A 25,293-nucleotide genomic window follows, 5' to 3' on the forward strand; every position below is an offset into this window, starting at 1 on the left:
TCATCTTCGATCTTTTAAGTTCTTTTTACTAACTCAATCGTCCTCTGTTTAGTTTCATTTGCTTTCTCTTTTTTTAATAATCCTTTTTATCCTTGTTCTTTTACCAAATTTTATTTAAAAAAATTGTTATTAAAACATCAAATATGTAATTTGTATAAAAAGAGTGTAATTATATAATGAATGAACATTTTTTTGGTTGATTCACTGTTCTGGATTCACTGTTCACGAAGAGAAGGCTTGTATACCAGTAATAGCTTTGCCAAGTATCAAACTATGGATATCGCTCGTGCCTACGACAAACGGTATTAAACAATAGTCTTTTGTCCTTTGTCAAAGGATGTAATATTACACAAATATTACTATCAAATAGTCCTCTCTCCTTTACATACCTTCGTAGGTAATAACGCTTTCTAAATTTATTACATGTCTAATAACATGATACTCGTCCGATATTCCATTGCCACCTAACATCTCTCTGGCAACTCTCGCGATTTCCAGGGACTTCGTAGCAGAATTCTTCTTTATCATAGAGATCATTTCCGGTGTCGCTCTAGCATACATAATTATATTTATAAAAATATAGTCAGGCGTTTTAACGCTAATTAATTGACAGACATCTTCACTTTTCTTCTGAACTAATAATTTATCCATTAATTATGTATCAGCGACCTAATCCACTCTATTGACGTTCAGAACTTGCACCCTATTTGATGAAAAATTATCACACAGCCCTTACTTGCCCTCGTCCTTCAACCTGCCCACCCTCAGGCAAGCCTGAAGACTGAACGCGATGTCGCACATCATGTCGGCCAGTTTTTTTTGCACTAATTGGTTAGCAGCTAGCGGCCTGTTAAATTGCTTCCTTTCCAGAGTATACGATCTGACGATGTTCAAGCAGGTTTCAGCAGCACCCAAAGCTCCCCACCCGATTCCGTATCGAGCGTTGTTCAGACAAACGAATGGTCCCTGTATGAATATTTCTTCATAAGTGATGTCTACGTATTAAGTCGATTTCTTTTTATCCTATATAATATCAAAGTAGAGATAGCTATCTCTATTTTTGCTTGACGAGGTTAATATATTTTTCTTGTTTCTAACACTTTATATTCTTCTATACAAGAATTAAACTTAATGACTCAATCCAAACTGATTCAGTCGATATTTCGAAAACTACTGAGATAAATTTAATCATTGACCCAGTAATTTATACTGTAGGTAGTAATTTACAGAGTATTTCTCTATTTTATCTTTCATATTCAGTGTGATATGTTCATTTGTGTATCACTCGCGATGGGTATGTATTATGAAAGTGTAAATTCTTCTTTACTGATATCTTCCTCTGTCAAACCTACTTTGAGACCCTGGGTATTTGGAAGTAGATTCTCTGCAGGCACCTCCACGTTGTCCATCAGGATCATACCAGTGACGGAGGCTCTTAACGAGAATTTGCCTTCGATTTTTGGAGTAGACAGTCGGCCCTTCTCGTTGCCCTTCCTCTCGACGATGAACCCTCTAACGACACCATCTTCGCATTTGGCCCAGATGATTAGTATATCGGCGATCGGAGAATTTGTGATCCTAAATTTAATGAAATTTATTAAGAAGAATGCTTCTAAAAGTTTGGAAGTTGGTTTTCTAGCGAACAGCGCCTCCCTTGTATCGCAATAAAATTTATTAATTTTGTTTTTGAAAAGGAACTGAAAACATATGGAAATTCGGTTCTAGATTATTCTGCGAAAAATTGACCAAGACTGACCATGTTTTACTTCCATTGAGTTTATAGACCTTCCTATCGGAATCATACGTTGCCTTGGTCTCCATGGAGCCTGGATCGCTTCCATGATTGGGCTCGGTTAACCCGAAACAACCGATGAACTCACCAGACACTAAAAGTAATCAGGGAAGTCGGCTATTTCATTGGAGAATACACTTCTGTTTACGGTACCTCAATAAACATAGATACTCTTTTCGATCATAGAAACAATTCTACAAAGAGTCGCTTAACATAGACAATGAAGAAACGAAAGATTTTTTACATCCTCGCATTCTCACCAGCATCCATCATTATTATCCGCTATTATTATTGTCCATTATTATTCCTATGAAATATTCTTTCCATTCGGAACCCACAAAGCAGCAGTTTTCATCATTCGCATCGCTCCTTTTCATACTTAATCTTAATTTTGTTATTCCTTAATCTCAAACGTACCCAATTTTGGCAAAAACCGTTGCTTCTGCGCCTCATCCCCATGTTCATAAATAGCGCCAGCAACCAAAGAAGATTGTACCGACAGAGCAGATCTATATCCGCTATCCACAGCCTCGACTTCCTTTGCTAAGAGACCATAGGCTACGGAGGAAACGCCAGCAGCGCCGTACCCTTTCATAGTACAGCCCAGTGCGCCCAATTCACCCATTTCCCTCATGATCTCTTTGTGAAAGATCTCCTTGCGATTTGCCTCGAGTACACGAGGCAAAAGTTTTTCACGGCAATAAGATCGAAACTGATCTCTCACCAGAATCTCATCCTGCGTGAGCTGAGATTCGAGATCGAATGGATCTTCCCAATTGAAAGTGGCTGTTTCGTTTTATGGGAAATAGTAATGAAAATTAATCACTCGAATCATTTACAATTTCAAATTATTATATAAGATAATAAATTTGTCGATAGATTAAGAACGTTAACTCTTTTATTTACAAATCTAACATCTTTTCCCATTTGGATAAATAATGTTTTGAATATCTTCATTTTCTTAAAGTTTTATATACGTGGAATATCGTATCAAATATGTCCGACAAAATTTGAATTTTTGATCAAGTTTTAGTGAGCAGGAACTTTAAAAGAAAAAAGTTTTACGTTTTTACATTTTTGTCTTTTGAAATTTTGATCGAATATTTTGCATAATGTATTTTGCAATGTAGCGTAGGTGTTTTTTGATGATTCTAGTTTATCAATTAAAAGATGTTTTTCTTTATTGCGAACTTCTTGATCGAATATGAATTCGAGTTATTGTTTCTATTTTCAAACGTTTCAGAATAGATAAAGAATAATGTATGTTCTTATATTTAGTAGATATTTTTTTCCGTATTCAAATGTATATGTACATATTTCCGTCGGACAACATGGTATCTCTATTTCCGACGCGTGCTGCCACCTGGTAACTAACTACAAAATTTCCAGACTGCGAAAGCGACCGACGAGACGTGAATAAAAGTAAAAGCAAAGTGAAAATAGCAAAATAATGAAAAAGAAGACTTACGCTTTCCTCTGACTGCAAACGACACTGAAATCTCTGGTAAGTTGAATCGTTTATTAAGAATAATAACAGTAAATAACACGAACGATATACGTCATAAGGAATGGAACATTTCCATTGAACAAAAAATTGTACATAATTATCTTCCCTCACTGTCACAGGCGTAATTATATTTGCATAAAATAAAGGAAGGATACGTCTCGAAGGAGTTGCACAAGAAAATCGACAGCATCTCGATAAAGATAAAGAGCTTCGCGTGAGGCCTGCCATATTCCTAGTCGACTCAGAGAAAACTAACTTGTTGACCTCAGCGAGTAGCTTGAACTAACAACCTTATCTCTGAGATTAACTCGACCTTACTTAAAGATACCAAGTTAATCATATTCACCCTTCGCTTTTGTTCGTTCTGTTAAATTTTTTATCGAAACGTTGTTTACTAATATAAAATAACAATAACAAGCTGATTTTTAATCTTGATAATATGACTAGTAAGAATGACCACCGCTGTTTGGTGGGAAATTTAAATTTAAAATCGGCGTAACCGTGAAAATTTCTCTGTACGAATTTTAAAGTTTTGAAAAAATGTGATTTTATTATTTATAATCGACAACGAACAGTTTTTCGCACAGATTAAAAAGAAATTCGGTTCTGAAATGGCTAAACAATTGATTTGATCGTCGATTGATTGATTGACTTCCAACAGGTGTTCTTCATAGAGTATATTTTATTTATAAAACTTTATAACAATAGATATATAGATCTAATGACCAAATATTAACGAGAATCGCGCTACTGACAATTCTACATCGTAAACAATTAAAACTGCGATCACGAAGTGGAAACATGAGAAACGATTGCAGGTTGGAAAACGAAGAAGGGACTGACGGAGAACGTTAAGAGAAGCGATTCGTTTCGTGGAATGTTTTATGCTGATTGTTGCTGATTGATTTAAAAGGCACTTCGATGATTTGCGAATGCAAAACTTTATCGTTTTATGATCCGATTTTATACAACGAGAATGTCGTCTTTTTGTGCTGAACCATCCGGTAACTTCTGATTATACACCCGAATATTGTGAAACAGATAGCCTAGGGATTCCATAACTGGTTTCACGATGGCGTGTGTCACGGCACTGAGAAAATTCCTCGTCGCCGCGCAGCTGATCTTCCAAACGCGGAGGCATGGCGCCAGACACCATATATGCTAAAAATTTCCTTCTATTAATCTCTCTTCTTGCAACTAAATATTATTTTTATAATTTAGTGGCAAATTGCTAGTGACAAGCGGGCAATAATACAAATTATCAAAATATATACTTCCGTTCATAAGCATTAGGATACTTACGAAAAATGAGATATGTACATCCAAAAATATCGTTAAAAACATCGTTAAAATCTTATTTACCCTTTGCACTCGGAACACATTCCAATATCTCTACCCATCAACTGACAAATTAAAAACCGAATTGTGCAAAGAAATTTTCGATTGCCTTGTACATTTATTGTGATTAAAAAATAATAGTTTTCATGATCCGTACATCGATGTATTGATATATCAAGTATTGTATAAATGCGTGCTTGGAAAAAAAGAACGAAACTTCCAAGAAATCTTTATACAAAATAATACAGAAAGAAAGAAATTCTTCCATTGGAAGTCGATAGTAAAGCGACGACCTACATTTCCAATAGGCTGGGAAACGAAAATAATCGTAAGCATCGCGATAATGTTCGTATAATGGTGGTATTGTGTAGAGAGGCTAAGAACGGTGGGTAGCACTGATCGATCAGAAAATAGAGAAAAAGGTCGACGACTCACCTGAAACGCGAGGCAGGCAAACGTAAAACCGAAGCAAAGAGCGAGTAAAGGTGATACGAGGACCGAGAGAAACACGTAACAGCAGCTTCTGGACAACCGGAAGCAGTGACCGCTTAAACGCCACGCGCACTCCGGACTGCGTATTCCTTCCGGTTCCCCGATCACATCATCCCACATCACCTGTATTATAACAATAATCGTCACAATTAATGTTTTCTTAAAGACATATATCCCAAATTTTAAGCTAGAATTTCATTTTATTGCCTTTTTGGCTCTTTCACTTTTCCATCATTTTTTCTGCTTCGTTCATTTAGAATTCGTCGAACGATATTTTTAAAAGTTCTAGAGTAAGTCGAGATGTTCTACAAACTACGACAAGCAGCTTTTTTTAAATGCCAAGGTTACTGTATGTATACGTACTTCCCCGTACTCAAGTTCGCGTGTTTAATTCGTAATCACGACACTTATCTCGATCAAAAAGACGTATTCTTTTCATAAATAAATTATCAGATCTTTCTATCTTTCTACTCCTTTGATTCTCCAGTACGACACTCATAAATAAGCTAATCTTTTAACCCTAAAAATTAAAACACCCTAACAAGAGGAATTACAGTTCGTTTATTTGAACTTATTCGAAAATAAATAGTTCATATAACTAGAGTTCATATAATAGAAATTCACTAATTTTTTCTATTATTTGTTAATTTTTGTTCGCATAATAAGCCCAAATTTATATGCGAGAAAAATTTGTAACGAAACATTTATAATTTGATTTTTATAGCTATACCGGACATCTTTATGAGTCATTTACGGGACATTTAATAGTGCAAAAATGCACAGAATGCGCGAATACGATATGCAAAAGTATAAAAATTATTTAAATATTTATTAGATAAAAAAGTGTCTATTTAAAATCTATTTCTTTAGTAAATAAAATGCTGACAATTTATTTGTATATATCACTAGTAAATAAGAAACAAAAATTTTGTATAAAAATGTAAGAATTTCTTCCAGTGTTTTATTCCCCAATCTTTCTCCCACAGAACCAATGTAAACACCATGATAAGAATAAAAGAACCATAATAAATGATGTTTTATCAACAACGTACCTGAAGGTGTTTGTTCAAGCTGTTGGGGTCCCGGTCCTCCAGCTCGGTATTGCTATCGTCCTCGTTGGAGGACTCTGCCTTCTCCATCCCTGGAAAGTGGAAATTATGACACGTTGGCAGGGAACACTTGAACACGCGCCTGAAACCCGCTAGCATCCTGTCTTTTGCGAGTTTATTTCAGGATTCGTGAGTTCAGGATCAACGTTGACTTCACGCGGTGTTCCAGGTTGCTGGTCGAGTAGTCGTGGTCAAGTGCGTCGCCATCGCGAAAACACTACGCGCCATCGCGGAAAACCACCGTCCGGCCGATCCATAAGACGCCATTGATCTACCGCGCGTTAAATAATACACGATACCTTCAGAGACGGAGTGTCAATGCCAGGATCCTCGGTCTTGAGCACACTCGAGGGACTTGTTGCAGCCTCGACACGATCCCTCGAGAACGTGCACGTTTTGGATGGACATTACGAGTCGGCATGAATTTCGTGAACGTCATAATATCTACTCTACGACGACCCGGTACGTTTACGCGACTCGATAATTTACGTTGCTCACGTTTCCCACTTTCCTAAACAGGGGTGGCGCGGTTGGGGTGGGTGGCTCGAGGAAGTTGACAGTAAAAGGTTCTCAGGAAAGTTTTCACGATGGAAGTTATGGCTATTGACATTCTCTGAGTGATTCGGCAAATACCAGCAGGGATAAACAGCATAATCCTCTATGTCCAGAATTATATGATTTCCATCCTTTACTGTTACTTTGATTTTACTTCTAGACTGTTTTAATAACATGTATGCTAAGCATATATATATCTTTTACGTTTATCGACTCGTAAAAATATACGTTAGGTACAAATACTTTTATATTCTTTAGGTCATATTAGTAGCAGTTAGGGTCTCTAAAAATAATACTTTTAAGGAATTTTCGGTACCAAAGCGTAGTCAGTTCAAAGCAATTTTTTTATAAAAACGATAGTTTGGACTTTAGGGTATCTTCAAGACGTAAAGGGCAAACGATTTCAACTTTTGCATACTATGAATTGGAAACTAATACAAACTACGAAGAATTTTTAATGAAATACAAGGGTAACGAAAAGTCGTTCGTAACTATCGATCGGTAACTTCCGATTGTCACGAAGATCGCCGCAAACTATTAATTATGCAGCGAGCTTTTGATTCCGCGTATTGAACACCTGCTCGTTCGTTTCTTTCTATTTAACCTACATTATGATTCGTAACTTTGTTTTCCCACCCTTAAATCGACATTTCTGAATGATGGAAAGATATAGTACTATGTAAATTAAATATTCTCGCCATGTTATATTCGATCAAGAATATTTACCAGCTTTAATTAACATTTGGAGAATATAAACTTCAAACTAAATAACCAATATATTAATATTAATTCACCAATCGTTTGCATTAACAATTGTAATAATTATTCCTAACTTCTTCTTCATCGTAACAGTTCGTTGGTTCGGTATACTTGGTTGAAAGTGGGTGGATGTATTACTCACTGGACTCCCCGTTTGCAACTCGTGATCCCCTTATCTTGTTTGATTGTCTTTTCCAGCAGGTTCACCAGACTGCAACTCTCCCTCTTTTTCGTTCACACCGCTGTCTTACTCTTCACGATCGTGCAGGTGCGAGGATAATCCGCGATCTAGCGGCCGGACAACGGTCAGCGCGGCTGCGCCAGCCGTTTCAACCCTCTCTGCGTCGCGCGACGCATCGTGCAACCACCCCGACGAAACGAAAGTGAATGGCCCGTAGCGTGTACGATCAAAACGCGACACCGCGTTCGATAAAAGGACTATTGGGGAAGAAATGTCCCGCGTATAATTATTCAAGATGGATTACTTGGATTCTTGTTTCTTGTTTTTATGATGATGGATGTTGTTATTTTGAGTACTTTCAATGGCATCTTTTCTTCACGACGCATACTGAGATCGATTTGCATCGATATGTCGGAAAGAAGTATTTTTGTACGCAGATCGTATTGAATTAAAGTGAATTTTTATTTTCGTACAGGATAAACAGATGAGATAACTACGTAATAAAAAAATGTAGCTATATTTTGAGATCACTAATTTTGTATACACCATTGTACACCCTATATCCTCGAAGACAATTTTTATGTTTCACTAGATTGTGTAACAAGTTCATTCGCGTATAATTCATTTCATAGTTCATTTCCAATCAGCAACACGTGCCTTCTTTTATTTTATTATCCTTTGCTTCAAAGAAAGATTGCAAGGGAAATGTAAAAGTTAAAAATTGTGAATATATATTTGTCACTGTATATTGTGTATGCATGTTTCGATTTCATTTCCTATTTCTTTCTTTTCCTTTTTATTGGCTGTATTGATTTTTAAAGATTGCTACATGTGAAGCAGCCGTGGATTGAAACAATAAATACTTACGTGGACGATCATTGATATCGAAACGTGTGTTCTCATACACGCGGTTATTTCAAGAAAGATCTTTTGGGACCACTTAAGCCCTTCTTCTTAAAGTGTTTTCAGTTCTGTTTATTCATTAGCGGGTAAAACGCGTTACGTACATCGATTACGATAATTCTTCTGTACAGTTATGTAATATCGATAAAAACTGTAATTCCGCCGAGCATGTTTGTCGCTCTCAGAGATAAAACCTTATATAAATAATATTGCTTAATAACGATACAAGTTTTTCGATAAGAAAACGAAATGTTACCGCATCGAAGGGAGTCCCGTATACGTCGACAGATGGAGCAAGAATGAACTCAAGAATAAACTTACCGATCGTGTAAACACTCTAATCTACGAATAACGCAAGTAGGAGTAATGTAAATGAGCTTGTCCCATTCTGAATTCTGTCTTTCACCTTTATTATCAACCAACACCTACACTTTCTTAATCCCAAACGAACAATTTTTGTGATTAAAAATTCAAGGAATTTTTCGTTAAATGGAAATTTCATCGGCTCCAGGTTAAATGGAATTTAATCCTGAAGTACGCATCTTCATTTCAACGATGGAATATCTCATGTAATTGAGTACCATCGGACTTGTAAGATATTTTATAAAATTTCATAGAACCGTAATTCAATTGAGAACTCAAGAACATAGATCCTCCAGGTGGGCCGAACTCTCTAAAGGGACTGAAAGAAAGAAGGAAAATAAATTGTCTGGGTGGCGAAGATCCGAAAGAAGCGATAACGACGCGAGGGACGTGGTAGAAACGAAAGGAATGAGGACGATGATGGAAGAGAAGGAACGACAGGGAACGAATGAAAAGAGCGACCGGATGCAAGAGCGTCTGTTGGAGATAAAGATAGCTCGCGTTTTCTTGTTGCACCGCCCGTCTCATAAACGTCATCTTCCTATTACCGAGTTCCACGTAAACGCATAAGAAAGTCCTTTGATGCTCAGCCACTTCTCAAAGGACTCCGTTCACCAGGAATCCAGCATGGATTCGGTTCGGTTCGAACCGAAAAATCCTCAGGCGAAGAACAGTTCTCGTTAATCGGATTCTGACGGGATCTTTCAATCGACTGTGAAAGCGTCTTCGTCGGTTTTGGGAAATTCTACTTCCCCGAATACCGATGAGTCTCGGATTGTGAACACGTTAACGAAGATGTAAATGGACGGATTGTCGTGCCTATGAAACGAAGGATGAAGTTGAAATTAAAGTTAAATATCAATACATGTTTCATTATCCAAAACTATACGTATTTTTATAACATAAAATCATTTTTATTTTTATTCCTGTACATTGTAAATTAAGTTAACGAATATATATTCGTCTTATTGACAAAACCAGCGTAAATTCGTATAGCGAAAACGCTTTAGTGTCGAGAATATTAACGAGGAAGTTAACTCTTGAAATTCAATTTTTTCGTTTGTATATTTCTCATACTTTATACTTATTTTTTGTTACTGGAATCTTCATTTTCATATCCTTGCGTCTTCGTTATTGCTACAATTTTCCTTCTTAACGTCAGTACGCTGACCATTTTATCGTTGGAATTCATTATTTGCCGTTCTTACGTTATTTGTATCGCCGAAACTCTTCTCATTCCTCGAATAGTCGAATCGAAAATGTATTTGTTGCCCTTGCATGCAATTCAGTTTAATATTACATCAAAATGGAAGAAGTAAGCAGTTGGATCGAACGAAAGAGGACAGTTCTACGAACGAGTGTCCTCGCCCTCTACGCTGCCCCCACTTGTTCCGGACACTTTGCGGAATGCCGGCCTGGAATGTCCATTATAATGGCACGCGACGTCCATTCATACATACATCCGTGGCTGTCATTCGCAGAGACGCGATCGCTTTGTCTCGCGTTTTGACGTCCGCGCCGCGTGACAGATTGAAGATCGATGCGACAATGGCCCGATATTTCCATTATCCGTTAACCTGTCCCAGCTAATTCCATTGTACCTGTTCGCCGGCGACAGAGTGTACTGCCACACGCTTTCGTTCTCTGTTCACCATCGGGAAACGAAATCGTTCACAATCGGCCGGAGACTCATGGGGATTCTCGATGCTTAGTGACATCGAGTTTCTCTTTGAAAGGCGAATAAAACGCTGGTCCAAGTATTAGATAACATATGAAGACCACAGGAGTACATTTCTGTTGATTTTCCACTTTGACTTTTAAAGTTTCACCCCTTGTTAGAAGTCGGTAACTTTTCTGGCAACGTTAATTTTACGATCATTCATAATAAATATAATAGCGTGCGAATACTTTTTATAGCCGTCGTATGTAGGGAAATCGATCTTTTAAAAGTTCTAGACTGTAGACTCTTGAATATCTTAATGCCTCCACGCTTGGTTAGGAAATTGGAACGAGAGCAAGAGTGAACAACGTGCTAGTAAATGAAAGCAACGACAGGCAAAATGTCACACGAAGACGGATCGGTTCCCTTTCACATCGAATTCATTCTCAAAGGTAAAGTTTTATGTAAATCTGGTCGCCGGTTATTGTAGCAAGTTAAGAAACTGACTCAGGGCGTATTCTCAAATCAGCATATGCTCGAGTGCGGCTCGAAACCGGAAAACGTTTTTAAAGATACGAGTTTGTGGGATGTTCTCCTGATCCCCTTTTGGTCCCTTACTTTCTTACGTCATCCTCGAGGCTGAGTCACGTCATTCCCCTCATCCATAAACTTCCAACACCCTCGTTCACGCGCCTTAAGAAGGTCGAGTCACCCCTCGGCTATCTCACTAAAGTACACCTCAACTTTGTTTCCCATTTCCATGTGTATGTGACTATTCCTAGCGGAATTATCGAACTTTGCGTCTTGTTTGTTTAACTATTTAGCAGAGATTGGGGCACCTCGCAAGGTTTCGTTGTGGAACTTTATACAAAATATAGTATTCGTTATAATATTTAATAAATAAAACAATTGGCTACTTGGGTTTTATTTGTTATATTACGTTGAGAAAAATATAAGTTTGCATAAATTTGTATATCCAATCTATTGTATAATCGTTATAATAGTTCCCCGTAAGTTGCTTCTGTAAGTAATCAGCTTCTGTTCGAAAATTGAATAAAATTGCCACAATGTGATATATACCATAACTCGGTATCATATCGTGCTTTCAGAATCATAAACCGAGTGGAGCAAGGCCAGACCGGTTATCGATAGAAACGAAGAAATTAACGTGACGGTGCAGTGGTCGCCCTTTCAGCTCCTCTAGCTGCATATAAAGCGTGTAATTCAAGATTTCCCAGGGATCGGTTCAGTAACGAACGCGATCGGATCAGAATTGCGTCATTGTTCGCTTGCATAACTAAGTACAAGCACGTTTTCCACATGACCGGGACTTTTGCACTAACTGTACCGATCTTCGATCATTTCATCGTGATAACTTGCGTCGATCGACGATTGATATCTAGTTTGCGATGAACTTCGAGGAGAAACATTTGAAAATTTGCAAAAGATCAAACAGAGAGTTTGATTACTTTTAAAAATGCAGATAACCTTGGTATGGCGTAGACATTACGCGCGATAGTTCACACGTAAATTATTTTTTAATTATTACTTTTATTATTGCATTCTTCTTTTCATTTAAATATTCTATCGAAGGCAAACATCGAATGTATTTGAAATTTGAATATACCGCGGATGTATTGCCTAAATATTATCATATCATTCCATAAGTTCGTGCCGTTTTTCAAGCGGTTATATATGTTAAGATTGTTTACATATCTTTCAGTTTCATGAAAAAATGTAATCCCCCTCTCGTTGTACAACTTCTTCCCATTTTTCTAGTAGGGCCATTATTCCGTCTCGATAAAAGTTCTCTTGTTTTTCTTTAAAATAATTTTCTAGGCTATTCTTGAGAATGTCAATATTTTCAAATTTTTTACCTACTAAAAAGTGTTGTAATGCTCTGAACAGGTGGTAATCAGATGGGGCAATGTCTGGGGAATGTGGAGGATGTGGTAAAATTTCCCAATTAAATTCAGACAATTTTTTTGTAACGCTTTTCGCTACGACATGCGGTCTAGCGTTGTCGTGATGGAAGATAACGTTGTTCCTATTCGCTAAACCTGGTCGTTTTTCAGCTAGTGCTTCCCTTAATTTTTCTAACTGAGTGCAATATTTGTCTGAATTAATGGTATCACCACTAGATAAAAGTTCAAAATAGAGTATTCCTTTATAACCCCACCATACACACAAAAGAACTTTACGTGGATGTAACCCTGGTTTTGCGCATCGTTGAGGTGGCTGATTTCGTTGGGACCAGCTACGTTTCCGTTCAGGGTTTTCGTAAAGTATCCACTTTTCATCACCAGTTACCAGAGGTTTAAGGAATGTTTATTACGCGCAAGCAATGACATGCACGCTGTCGTTCGTTCAAGACGGTTCCGTTCCGTAAGTTCATGGGGCACCCAAACGTTCAACTTTGACACCAACCCTATTTTTGTAAACATCTATGAATCGTTGTCTTAGGTATTTTCAGAATATTCGACATCTCTCGAACTGTCAAACTTGGTGATTTTTCAACAAGATCCCGAATTTTATCTTCGTTTGTCTGAGGAGGACGCCCGGAGCGTTCCTGGTCTTCTAAACAGAAATTGCCAGCTCTAAAACGTTGGAACCACTTCCTACAGGTGCGAGATGAAAGCGCATTTTCTCCGTAAACAGCACATATGTTTTTCGTGGCAATTGTTACAGAACTTCTTTTCCGAAATTCATATAACATGACATGTCGAAAATGGATACGCATTTCACTCATGACTTTTTACTGTTAGAAGTCACTGTGTTCACTATATTACGATCTTATACCCACGAAAATCTGCTCTAGCCTGTTCTCGATCAGCCAAGCTCAAGTGCATTGGTCCCTTATTGCCGTATGTTTAGAAATCGACACATGAAATGTATACACAAAAGTGGGCACGAACTTATGGGATGACCTAATATATATATATATATATATATATATATATATGAAGTACATGGCTTGAGAAAGGTGAGAATTGTGTACATAAGAATCGAAACAGTTTGTAACGGAAATCATTCGAGTGTCGAAATAGAAAGAAAGAGTATCATTACCGTTCTTTGATTTGCTTCATTTCAATTTTGACATGTATTACGATTATAATGTACTAGATAAATAATGATAAATAAGGAAAATAGATAAATAAACATAGTAAGTGAGTGTTTGTGGTAACATTTTAATGTCCTAATTCGGCGACGAATTTGATTGTTATCGATCGTACGACTTCATTAACATAATAAATATAAAATGAGGTGAGAGATGTTTAATAAATAATATAAATCCCAACTTTTTGTTGTCGGTATTCATATTTATGTTATAATCGAATCGTACACCACTTCTGACCATAAATCTTAGAACATCCTCTGATATTTAGTACAATGTAACGCTTCCTGCTCCCCTTATTTTGTACTTAATCTATTATAAATCTGTTATTCCATCCGCATTTCTAGAGCTCTCGTATGGTATAAAATACCAAATAAGACAGTTTTGTTAGAATTTTCCGATTTTAGCAAGCAGCTTGTATGTTGATTATTTAGTTGTATGCAATTATTTTTAAATATTTTACAATATCTTATGTTCAATTTTTGAAACTTTTAACAAACATTTTCTGCCAAGTCCTCCAACAGTGAACGTTACTCTATTTTGCACGATCGTCCTTCTACTCATAAGAAACTCATCAACAAATAAGAAAAATGTTTACGTCACAACGACAGCGAATTTAACAGAGCTATCGTCCTAAATATTTGAAACAGGAATAAAGTTTGAGAAATGTTCACTTAACTTAACAAACAATATTTTTTTATCCTTTAGATCTCCCATTTAATAAACAAAATTATCTTTATATTTACAAATTATACGTATATATTTCAACGGATATTTTATTCCACAATATTTTGCTCTATAACATTTTAGGCAAATAACTAATAAATTTTCCGTAATTAGAGGTTCAGTAACGAAGGGATAAGAAAAGTTGTGAAACAGTTGCAGGAACTCGGGTCGAAAGAAGAAATTAAACAGCGCATCGAGTTCAAACTGTTGCTGTAAGATCACGAAGTTTGCGGACAGCACAGAAGTCTCGACTTCTTTCTCCTCTTCCTCATCATCATCTTCCTCAGACTCCGAATGTTCATGTTGCGGTTGTTCAAATTGTGATCGTCCAAAGCGTGATCGTTCAAATTATGATTATTCAAGTTGTAGTCGCTGCAGCTGTAAAAGTACAGCCAAAGGACGAAAAAGTAAGACAAAATCAAAGAAACAAGTGGCATTATCCTGCAAGTCGTCGTCGAAGAACAATTCTTCAAAGAAAAAGTCTCAACGTAGGAAAAGTAAGTTTTCTTAATATCGATACCTGCAACTTCTTTATAAGAGAAAGCTTTTCTTAAAATTACATCTACAACATCTTGTTTGATTTTCATTCTTCAATCAGGCGAGTAAATGATTTTTACTCTTAACGAATTACTATTTGTATTTGAATTCTCACGAATCGATCAGCATCTATTTGCACAAAATTGATTGAAAAATCGTGACTGTTTCAGGACATTCGTCATCATCTTGGTGCTCGTGTTCGGATTGCAATTGTTCGGAGGACTCGGACGACAGCGACGATGAATGCGCCGTTACCTCATCGAGCAAAGGAAGGAATAAACCACATCGTAGAATAAAAGCATAATGGAACCGCATTACGCTCGCCCTCATAAACCCAATTCATTTGATCACCAAGGCTGATTTTAATATTTTTATACATGACAATGATTTATTTATTAACTTCCTCGTATCTATTAAATTATACCGATAATTAGAAATGTCATTTTACACATTTGAAAAATTATATTCCTTCATGAGTTGATATTATATGAATAGAAATTATATTAAAAATGATAAAAAGAAGGTGTATAAATATTGTTGTTTTAAAAAAGAAATATATAATATCGCGTGAACAATAAAGGAAAACGTTTGTATGATACCGAGGCAACTTCTTGCTCAACTTTTCTGCTGGCTTGAGTCATACGCGCGCCCTATGTTAGACTAATTGCGCGCACGTGTGCCTCAACAGCACTCTTGCCTGCAGTCGGGCGTATCATCTGAACCGTGAACGATTTTACGAACCGAAATCCCCATTTTCCTGCTATACAACCGAATGTCTTTCGCGAAATTCCTATCTGATCGATAGTGCATTGCGTTGGAAATTGGGAAACTTCGTTTCAAAAGAAATTCGTGAAACTACTATAGACTGGTAGAGAATAGGAAGATCGTATTACAATTTTCCAAAAATTACAAAATTTGTGTACATTTAAATATGGATAAACTTTAGTGTAAATGGAAATTTTTTAAAAATTGTTTAAAGATTTTCTTGAAAGCTACTTTAACGCATTACCCGAAATATGTGAAAATATAAAAAATATCTCTTTACAAATATCGAAAAAGAAGCTCTTTAAAAAAAAGCATAGCAAAGATTGAAAGAAAAATTTTGTAGAAATTAATAGATCTATAAACTCTATCGTGGTCTCCTAAAGGCTAGAGAACTCGTGTCAATGTAAAGAATAGAAATATATCAGAAAGAAGTACAAGAAAAGTTTCGTTATAGCATTTTTCATCTATGACAAGTTACAAGCTTTAATAGAAAGAAAATTCTAACAACTCCTCAAGGATAGGCAAATGTAAATAAGAAAGGAAGAAAAGAACAACATCCTCGTCAACCATGTTAACCCAATCTCACATCGAACTTTTCCCTTTTTTGCTTCTATTAAACTCAAGAGACTCTCGATACTAACATTACGAAATAACGTAGCGAAACGAGAATCCATCGGGTGAAATTGAATCGAACTCCAATGCAAAGTTCGACGTCGTGTAGTGGTAGAGAAACGTATTTCGTGCCAGGAAACAGATACAAAACAAATTCTGACGGCGTTTAGTCCCACAGGGGTACGAGTCACGATTATTTATCGCGCCTAAGCCGAAGGGTACGTTGTTAATTGGATTTAAGGGTCGACGTCGTGGTCCCTCGGCGGGGTTAGGCGATTTCCCTGCTTTTACTGCTTCGTATTCAGTCGCCCTGAACGTTTAATCGTCGTGCCCGATATTATTGCTCGACGTTGGAAGAAGAAAGCAAGACAAACGGAATTCGATTACGCAAGCTGATGGAGGCGGGAAACTGATCCACCTTGGCGGATTGCGACGATTCATTGGTATTTAGATAAGATTATTCGCCGATACATGCTAAGAGATACCTTCGCTATCGATAGTGAGATTTTATTGCTACCTGCGGTTGGGATAATACGTACGCGCGGAATGAATTATAGTTACAGTTTGTAACATGCACATAGGCTCAGAAAAGTATCGAAACACGCGTGGAAAACTCTGATCATATATACTATATGTGTTAAAAATGTGTTAAAACATTTAATATATGCTATACAATATTAAATATTTAGCGTTATCGCGATTAAGTCTCAGTATCGTAAACGACTCCGTACGCGAATTATGCGACAAGATCCTGCTCCAAATTGCGGAAAAGTCGATGAATAAAGCAGAAACGCGAAACAGTGATCGTGCGTGACAAGGAAAATCGATCGGAAGGCAAGGAAAGAAGGAACGTAGAAAAGGCTGCACTCGCAGAACCAGTCACGTGCGACCATGCAACGTGCTGACTGCACTTAGGTTCATGGTCTGTCTCTACCTTGCCACTGCAACTAGGAGTTGTGACATAATAGGCTCTCGCCACTTCACAGACTATGCCATTCGTGTTAACTGCTGTAGCACTGAGAAATCGCAAAATACGCTACGAAATTCCCGATCTTTTACCTTCTTTCATAAAACTGTTCTTTTTTTGTATTTGAAGATACGGAAATATTTAAGAGTCGAACACATGCGATCAGATTTCAGTTCCTGTAAATTATGTATAAATATTTATGGAGTTTGTATGGGAACACTTGCCATGCGCGCGTCATCGTTTCCATCGTTTCCGTCAAATTTATATAAATATTTATATTGTATCTATGGACTTGGTCTCGGTTCTGTTCTTAGTTAGACGATTTTGATTTAATATGGAATATCCAATTCTTTTTTTACGCTACTTGACTTGATCTGACATACTTCAAACGGTGTCTTTTAGCATATCCTATGTACAAGAACAAGCATAAATACATGCTTAAAAGCATCTTTCATTCATCGTTCTGCGAATATCGACAGTAAACCACATTACAATGCTATTAAACGGAACTGGGCGATATCCGGGGACCCGTTAGGATGCATCGGGGACAGGCGAATTAATACATGCTAGAACCTGAACATACAGAGCTGAATAACTTCTTGTCTTATAATTTACCGTTAACGACAATTCAGCTCATTCATTGGATTACAACATGGACGGGCAGCTGCGTTGGGCAACGAAAACTCTGTTAAAGGTCCCAATCCAAACGCATTGTGTACGGAATCTAGGTAGGAGTAGTTATGGTTAGATAATGGCAACGCTTTCAGCATATAATTATCGTCTTAGCTACGCCGTATAATACATCGTTCTTTGCTCCGCATTCGCATGTCGTGAGCGCAATCGAACATTTCTCTCGACATGATCCCGTTTCAACATATCCACAACCCGTTCCCTCTCCGCGATATTTCTACATTCGTTGTTCTACAATCGTAGATTCGATCGCCAGATTAGATCGGCGGTAGAATTACTATAATACGCTAGAATTGTTATAATAGCCAAAATCATGAAAATCAATTAGTAATCCTCTCCCTTGTTGTATTATGTAAGATATTTTTCTATTTCTTACCCTTACTTCGGATAAAGTACAAAGGAATCTTCGGAACACGTTCCCAAACTTTTCTTTCATATCCTAATTCCATAAATCTGAAGCTCGAAAACCTCAGCATCAACCACTTCACTGCAAATAAAAATGAAATTTTCGTTCCTACAAAAAATACCGAAATACCACGATACCATTGCATCGCTCTAAATGCGTACGTACTTCTGCTCTCTCAATCGTTGCTTGTTACAAACTCCTCCCGGGCTTTACAATTTGCAAATGTAACTGCATGTTAAATTATAGTTAGGACGTAATAAACAGTACGATAATAGAAAATATCGAAGAAAAGAAGAAAAAAGCTTTACCCGTAGGGGAAGAGCCGGCAATCCAAAAGCGATGTTCACGTGTCGGTCATCGTGGCCTCTACGGGTCCGACAGGTTTTGTCGTTACGAGCTTACGCGGCTACGTAAGAATAATTCCATTTTCAGTGATATTAGCCAGCGTAACGTGACCAATGTCCACGTGGTCGCAAGCACGTGCACAGGACGCGGGACTGTTGCATAAGCGGCGAAGCTAGCCGAACTGAGCCGAGAGAGATGACGAACTACATACTATTCCTCGGAGCACCCACGCTTTCCCTGATTTACGTACTCTTTTTTTATAAAATTTCTTTCTCTACTAAAAATATTACTTACGTGTCTAATCTTGCCCCCTTTGGCAGTGTCCTGTCGTCAATGGATCATCAAGATTCTATTATCGAAATATTGGACTATTAACCGAAAGAATTCGACTGGAAATGCAGGACAGCAATGAGAGTAAAGAAAAAAGGAAGAGCAAAGGGGGGAATAATAACGGGTATAAATAATATTAGACTATTATGATATGATTAAATTGGTTTTTAAAAACCAATATGCAATAATAAAATCGACGTACGTCGTTACCAAAGGCTGTGAAAGGCTAAAATCAACGAGTTCATTAATGTGACTGTAGAAAAAGATATACTACATAACATTATATACCATATAATATATCATTGCTAAGATTTTAAATTAATATTATCTATGAATTCTATAAAAAGATGGTAAATACTGCTTCCATTTTTTAATTTACCATCAATTTGTAATATAGTAAAAAATTCGTATACTATTACCAAAAATTTATTTTAATGTTCGTACACTCGTGAACAGTACTGTATACCATACATGTATGTCACTATAATATCGTTGAATGAATACATTATCGGGGACCACGAAGGAATCTCCATAGAGACTTCGAAAAAGGATCGGAGTGGAAAGCAATTTTCTCAACGTCTCGCGACTAGCACGCTCGCGGGAAATATTACGTTACGACGTTGCACAACGCTAAAACGAGCCGCCGATACACGCGAAACGGGACCTCGCGTAATGAATCTTCATTCCTATAAATAGGCATGTATCAAACTGTCCGGATTCCTCGACACACTTCCAAGACAGTCGCGCGACTCTTTAACAATGCAGAAACTTCGCGGTGAAGTTGTTTTCGTCGATATGTTGGAAAATCAGTTGAAGATGATTCAATCTCTAGGCAGATTCACCCAATAAGCAAATAAACGACTTCCTACCACATTGCTCTAAAAAAAAGGGTATGAACGAATGGAAAAAGAATTAAAAAATGGGAATTAAGCTTATAAATCAATATTTTTGAAATGTCCAAAATACGTATTTAATTCTAAAATCGAATAAAGAGATGTAGTTTCGATAAAAAGAAAAATGTTACTCGATCATGTTTTTCTTTCGCAATGTGATGTCATGTTTGTTTGTTACACGATGCTCCATGTTTAACAGACCGTAATATCTGACCGTAGCAATCGAGTTTACACTTAGTACACATCAGCTACAATGTTACTTTTACATATATAGCCACCTACGACTACAGTAGCAATTATATCGTCTCTTTTGGAAGAGAAATTTGAGAAGCCAAGTAACTTGCTTATTGACTGACCTATGTAAGTCGCTATGCTAGATAACCATTTTGATTTCGAAATGTATAAAGTAAAGAGAAGTTTACCATGGAACAGTTTGAGTAATATAACATTGAATTCGAACGGGAGCCAGTGCAACTTTGTCGAATGGCGTCCGTTCGAGTGGTACCGTTCAATGTACTACATTTCCCGGACCGCGGTGCGGCGCGGCGCTAAAGAGACGAATCGGTTGACACTGCTGGTCCAAGTAACGGGACGACGGAAGCTGTCTGAGCAACTTGTTCTCGGGAATCGTATACCTGGACAATCTGACACAATTGAATTATTACAAATTCATATGATACCAGACGAGAACCACACTATGAATCATATCTGCTATTTTTGTAAAGGAAAGCAAGTTTTAAGATTCCATATGTTGTCAATCAATTTCATATACACATTGAAAATATCGTCCTTTCATTTAGTTTAATTTTATTTGGTGCTTCTTGGTCTTCTTCAAAATTTCAAAAATAACGTACTCGCCATATTATTAAAACATTGCTCCTCTTAATAATTACATCTTTGAGTTCTACAAAATTTCGTCGACTTATCAAAAGTCTTATCTACATCTTTTAACCTAATAAACTGACGAGTTATGTTACTGTAAACGTATAAACAAAACCACAACGCTGAATTGCGATGGTATCTCTGTTATATATACATCATATTGTAGTTTTATTTTATAGTTTTATTTTAGGTCTACATTAGGTAGTTTTATATTATAGTTGTTGATCAAAATCATAAGACACGATCGTGAAGATTTTTTTACAATTGTTTAATTACCTCCCGGATTAAAATACTTCCAAGAAGCCGAGTAACCTACTGAAGACTAAAGGAAGCTTGGTGCCGCGTGCAAGAGGAGAAGAGGGTCGAAGAAGGGCAACGGCGCGAATAACGAGCGCCTTTACGAAGCCTAATTCCGTCTCTGAAATTGGCCGGTTCCGTAGGGTACGTGGCCTGGTTCGTGTCGGCGCCGCGCGTTTCTAGGGTGCGACCAGCGATGGCTCGGGGGTTGCGTCGGGGTCGTTGCAAAAGGAACGGAATAAACAAAAAGCTTCTGGCCGGACCAGAAATAGCAAGACTAAGCGGCAACAACGGGACAAAGGCTGCGCGGCGTGAGATTCGCCACGACGCGACGTACTGCCCTACTTGCTCTCTCGAGGATGGGACGGGAACGGGACGTTTCTACGCTAAAAAAATCCACTTGAACTTCGCGGAATTGTTATTCCAGTGGTTGGACCGGTTGCAAGATCATTTTCCTATGAAAACGATTTTTGTAATATTCCTTTTATCGTATTAGGTTGTCCGAAAAGTTTCTTTCGATTTATAAGGAAATAATAGACGCACAATGTTTTTTGGTTTATATTAGATTATTGAATTATACGTAAACATAATAATAGAAATATAACGAAATGGATCATGCCTAATTCAATAAAATAATATAAAACAAAAATTGTTGTTCATCTATTATCGTCTTATGAAACGAAAGAAACTTTTCGGACAACCTAATGCATTGATTTGTACGTATGTTCGTATATATGTACATTTATAACGACTTTTCTACTTTTTGTATTGTGCATTTACTCTTTATTAAAAAAGATTTGCAACCCCCGTGTTCTTTGCTACAGGTTCCAAAGACGCTATAAACTACTTCTAAAACGAAAAGAGAGAAAATTCTCGGAAGATTACAAATCGGAAACGGATTCAAGAGCGGGATCTTCTGCTACTAAAAAAATTTTACGTAATTCTCTGTCCATTTTGCATTCGGTAGTGAGTAAATCCTGGGAAGAGAGGAGAAGGTTCAGTGCGAAAGCGGCACGCTGTGCTGGCCGGGCCGGTTGACGTAATATAACGCACGGAGCGCCTCGTGACTCGTGATTCGTGACACGTAAGAAGACAGCCGAGAAAACGGAGGCTGGCATTGCCACCGGTGGCACGAAAAAGTAGGTTTCTGGAGCAAACCGAGAACACGGCCGACAACCGTGTCGTCGAAACTGCATCGCGGAATAGAGTCCGCGACGCGAACTGTAACGCGAATCCGCGGACCGAGAATTTCGCAAGGGCAGTCGAGCACTGTTCGATCGCAGGGGAAAATCGGCCAAGGGGAACGAAGAATGGTCGACCTTTTGCACGCTGATTCCTGCCCCGCATCGTCGCTGTAGCGTTTGGTGTACGACGTTTTCTTGCATACGAAAGCAGAAATGATCTTTTTAGAATTACTATTATTATAAGGAATAAGTCGTCTCATCTTTGAAAGTCTAAAGTAATTAAACGAAGAGTGTTATTTTGGAATTTTGCAGCGCGATGGTGTACGGGGGATTGGAAAGAGCTGAAAAGGTTTCCGTCTAAAGTTCACGATAATTAATTTGTATGTCGCGCGTGAATTAGCATCACGTGCATCGTTCTTCTATTCTCAAAAGATTTCTTTTGGAGGGAAATATGATAGAATTCATATATATGATTTTTCTTTTCAATTTTATACGAAAGTTTTTCTTAAAACGTTTATTTGTATTTGAAACAAGTATGCTTGTTCGTATATTAAAATTCAAAGATCTCAGCATGCGATAAATACTGTTTAAATAAATTTCCCCATAATATACCTGCAAATAAAAATATATAATATTATGCATATATCGAATTATCTCAACAGTTAGCCTAATATTTATTCGTCACGCGATTTAATCGCGAACATCACGATCGAATTCATGCCTCGGCGAGAACGTTTTTCCCCCGATCACCGCTAATGGATCGCTACCGGTAAATAATCCATGTTTCGAGCAGTGCACGCGAGCACTTAATATGTAACACAAATGTATTCATATAGCAGCGCAAGGTAAGTTGTTGCAATCGAGCAGTTATGCTATTACATAAGAATCGCGCAAGCGTGATGCAAAGACGAGGTGTAAAAGAACGAAGGGAGATAGAGGTTGGGAAATCGACGAATCGAATACGTTGTACCTTGACCCCCCAACTGAATTGCAGTTGAAAAGCAGCTGAAAAATCAACCAACCACCGCCGTTTCTGCGTTAGATCGCAACCGTTGCTCTGAATCATCCCGCTCTGGCATCAAACTTCTGTAATTTATTCGCTGTGTTAAGTAACGTGTTAAGGTTATTAAGTAAGTGTGCCAGGACTGCCACCATTGCTTCTGTTTTATGAGAATCGTGCTCACTCGTTGGGAAATAGGATACGAACGAAGCGATGCAGGCGAATCGTATAGTTTATTCGAGTAGATAGTCAGACAAGTGTCACGTGTGTTGAGAAATCGTCACGTGTCTTCATTGTAAAATTCGAGTTCTGCTATCTAAACGCGTTATTAACTGACCAGTAGAATACTCGTGCCTGTACATTGCACATACATTGTCCAGCATATATATTATACATACGTGTTTGCGACTGCATATTGCAAGGTCGATGAGGAAAACAATTATTGTGCCTTCGACCGGACAAGATGTTTATGAGATGAAGTGATGGCAATGATGATTGAAAATTACCCGGCTATCGTTAGAACTAGCTTAAAAAATAGGAATTTCATTTCTGAGGATTCTATAGAATAGCTTCTGGTAAGACAACCGTGAGAGACGGCTCTTAACCTAGAGTCGTCGATAGGGTGTGATACGAGAACTTGTTTTTAACGTATATATCAAGGTCATTGTATAAGTACATAATGTCTATACATCTGTAGGTTCGAACGTAACAATCTTATCGTATTTATTAATGGATGATATATAAAGACTATAGGGAACAATACGATAAGTCACACCTCCTACTTTTGAAAGGAAAGCAGTTTTAAAATTCGGTATGTAATTGGAGATAAATATGTAACTATTTGAAGCGGATAAAAATATTCGTTTTTGCTGTGCAGCAGCTAACCGTATCGAGTGTGTTAAAAACTTAATCGACAACGAAGAAGATCGTTTTTCATTCTGTCGCTGTAAATCGACGAAACAAAGATAACCGTTGTATCTGTGCTTTCCCAATGGGCTTTGCACCCTTGCGACTGGTATCGACGAGATATTTCAAGCGACGCCATTTATTAGAGTCTTCGCTATCGACACTCGACACAACGACTCCCTTGCTGGCGAGGCTCGTCATCGTACAACCTCGACTGTCACGGCCTCGGTTTTCCGCTGAAAACATCTAGCAAAACGTTTCGGTTTCTTCATCAACGTTCACTTTTCCGTCTTTTTCTTCTCGCGCCACCAAATGATCGTGATCCTTAAACGTTATTTCTAGCGGTTATTGTGACGCGCAGATTACGAGATAACCGAGAATTCATCGAGCTAAATTTCTAGCGAACCAAGCGATTAAGCGTAACACGATTTTCGCCATTAGACACGATTCTTCTATCTGCTGACGTCGTCGAGTTGAATTTCGAAAAAGATACCAATGCCATTACATCAAAGGAGGTGATTTAAAATTCACCTACATTTAGATGAATTTTACACAGATGCGTACATTTCTCAGTCTAACGATTTTTGATCTGTTCAAGATTCGCTAAAATCCATTTGCTCGTATCAAGAGTCTTGCTATTAAACAAATGATCGAATTCTCGATACCAACTTATATTTCGTGAGAACTCGACTTGTTTTCGCACAAAACCGATTAACGGCGAGTGCGCGCTACTCTAGGATTTCCTAAGCGCGCTCTAGCCAGGGGAATGGTAAAAGTTCGCGGCGCGTATGCGCGCTGACACCCGCGTATTATGTCAGATTTCAAGCTTGTTACGTAACCCGTCCCATAAGCGAGTTAACGAGCGAGCGGCGCGTTCCAGGGCCATGCCTATCGCCTCCTCCTTCACCTCCTCCTTTTCCCCTCTTTCGTCCATCTGAATTTCCTTGCCTCTCCACGTTCACCAATGATCATTGGGATC

At 37.8% G+C, this 25,293-nt stretch overlaps 4 protein-coding genes and 1 long non-coding RNA gene across 8 annotated transcripts in view; 3 read left to right on the forward strand and 2 right to left on the reverse strand.

Moving 5' to 3' along the window:
- Positions 1-25,293, forward strand: part of LOC126917235 (one cut domain family member 2-like) — a 216,368-nt gene that overhangs the window by 85,680 nt on the left and 105,395 nt on the right. The window lies entirely within an intron of this gene.
- On the reverse strand, positions 99-3,615 carry LOC126917261 (glutaryl-CoA dehydrogenase, mitochondrial). The gene is made up of 8 exons (XM_050723984.1): positions 3,455-3,615; positions 3,261-3,293; positions 2,210-2,578; positions 1,757-1,886; positions 1,353-1,578; positions 737-966; positions 390-550; positions 99-290 (listed from the first exon to the last, which is right to left on the reverse strand). Exons 1-8 carry the CDS (start codon positions 3,525-3,527, stop codon positions 223-225), a joined length of 1,290 nt encoding a protein of 429 aa, XP_050579941.1. The 5' UTR covers positions 3,528-3,615; the 3' UTR covers positions 99-222.
- LOC126917291 (uncharacterized) lies at positions 3,156-8,252 on the forward strand. Its single transcript, XR_007710898.1, has 2 exons — positions 3,156-3,296; positions 7,751-8,252. It is a non-coding gene; the product is annotated as an uncharacterized LOC126917291 (long non-coding RNA).
- Positions 3,897-19,330, reverse strand: LOC126917282 (caveolin-3-like). 3 transcript variants are annotated; one of them, XM_050724021.1, is made up of 6 exons: positions 18,786-19,313; positions 18,643-18,705; positions 18,448-18,558; positions 6,182-6,270; positions 5,073-5,252; positions 3,897-4,460 (listed from the first exon to the last, which is right to left on the reverse strand). In XM_050724021.1, coding segments are annotated over exons 2-6 (579 nt in total). In that variant the 5' UTR covers positions 18,644-18,705; positions 18,786-19,313; the 3' UTR covers positions 3,897-4,262. The 3 variants fall into 3 exon arrangements, with proteins under 3 accessions (XP_050579978.1, XP_050579979.1, XP_050579976.1); XM_050724019.1 differs by lacking the exon at positions 3,897-4,460 and having other exon boundaries at positions 4,806-5,252; positions 18,786-19,330; XM_050724022.1 differs by lacking the exons at positions 18,448-18,558; positions 18,643-18,705; positions 18,786-19,313 and having other exon boundaries at positions 6,182-7,676.
- On the forward strand, positions 13,610-15,639 carry LOC126917286 (uncharacterized). The gene is made up of 3 exons (XM_050724026.1): positions 13,610-13,923; positions 14,654-14,997; positions 15,208-15,639. The coding sequence occupies exons 1-3, from the start codon at positions 13,919-13,921 to the stop codon at positions 15,339-15,341; spliced, it is 483 nt and encodes a 160-aa protein (XP_050579983.1). The 5' UTR covers positions 13,610-13,918; the 3' UTR covers positions 15,342-15,639.

Source organism: Bombus affinis, chromosome 6 (assembly GCF_024516045.1).
Source record: "Bombus affinis isolate iyBomAffi1 chromosome 6, iyBomAffi1.2, whole genome shotgun sequence".
Classification (NCBI taxonomy): Eukaryota; Metazoa; Arthropoda; class Insecta; order Hymenoptera; family Apidae; genus Bombus; species Bombus affinis.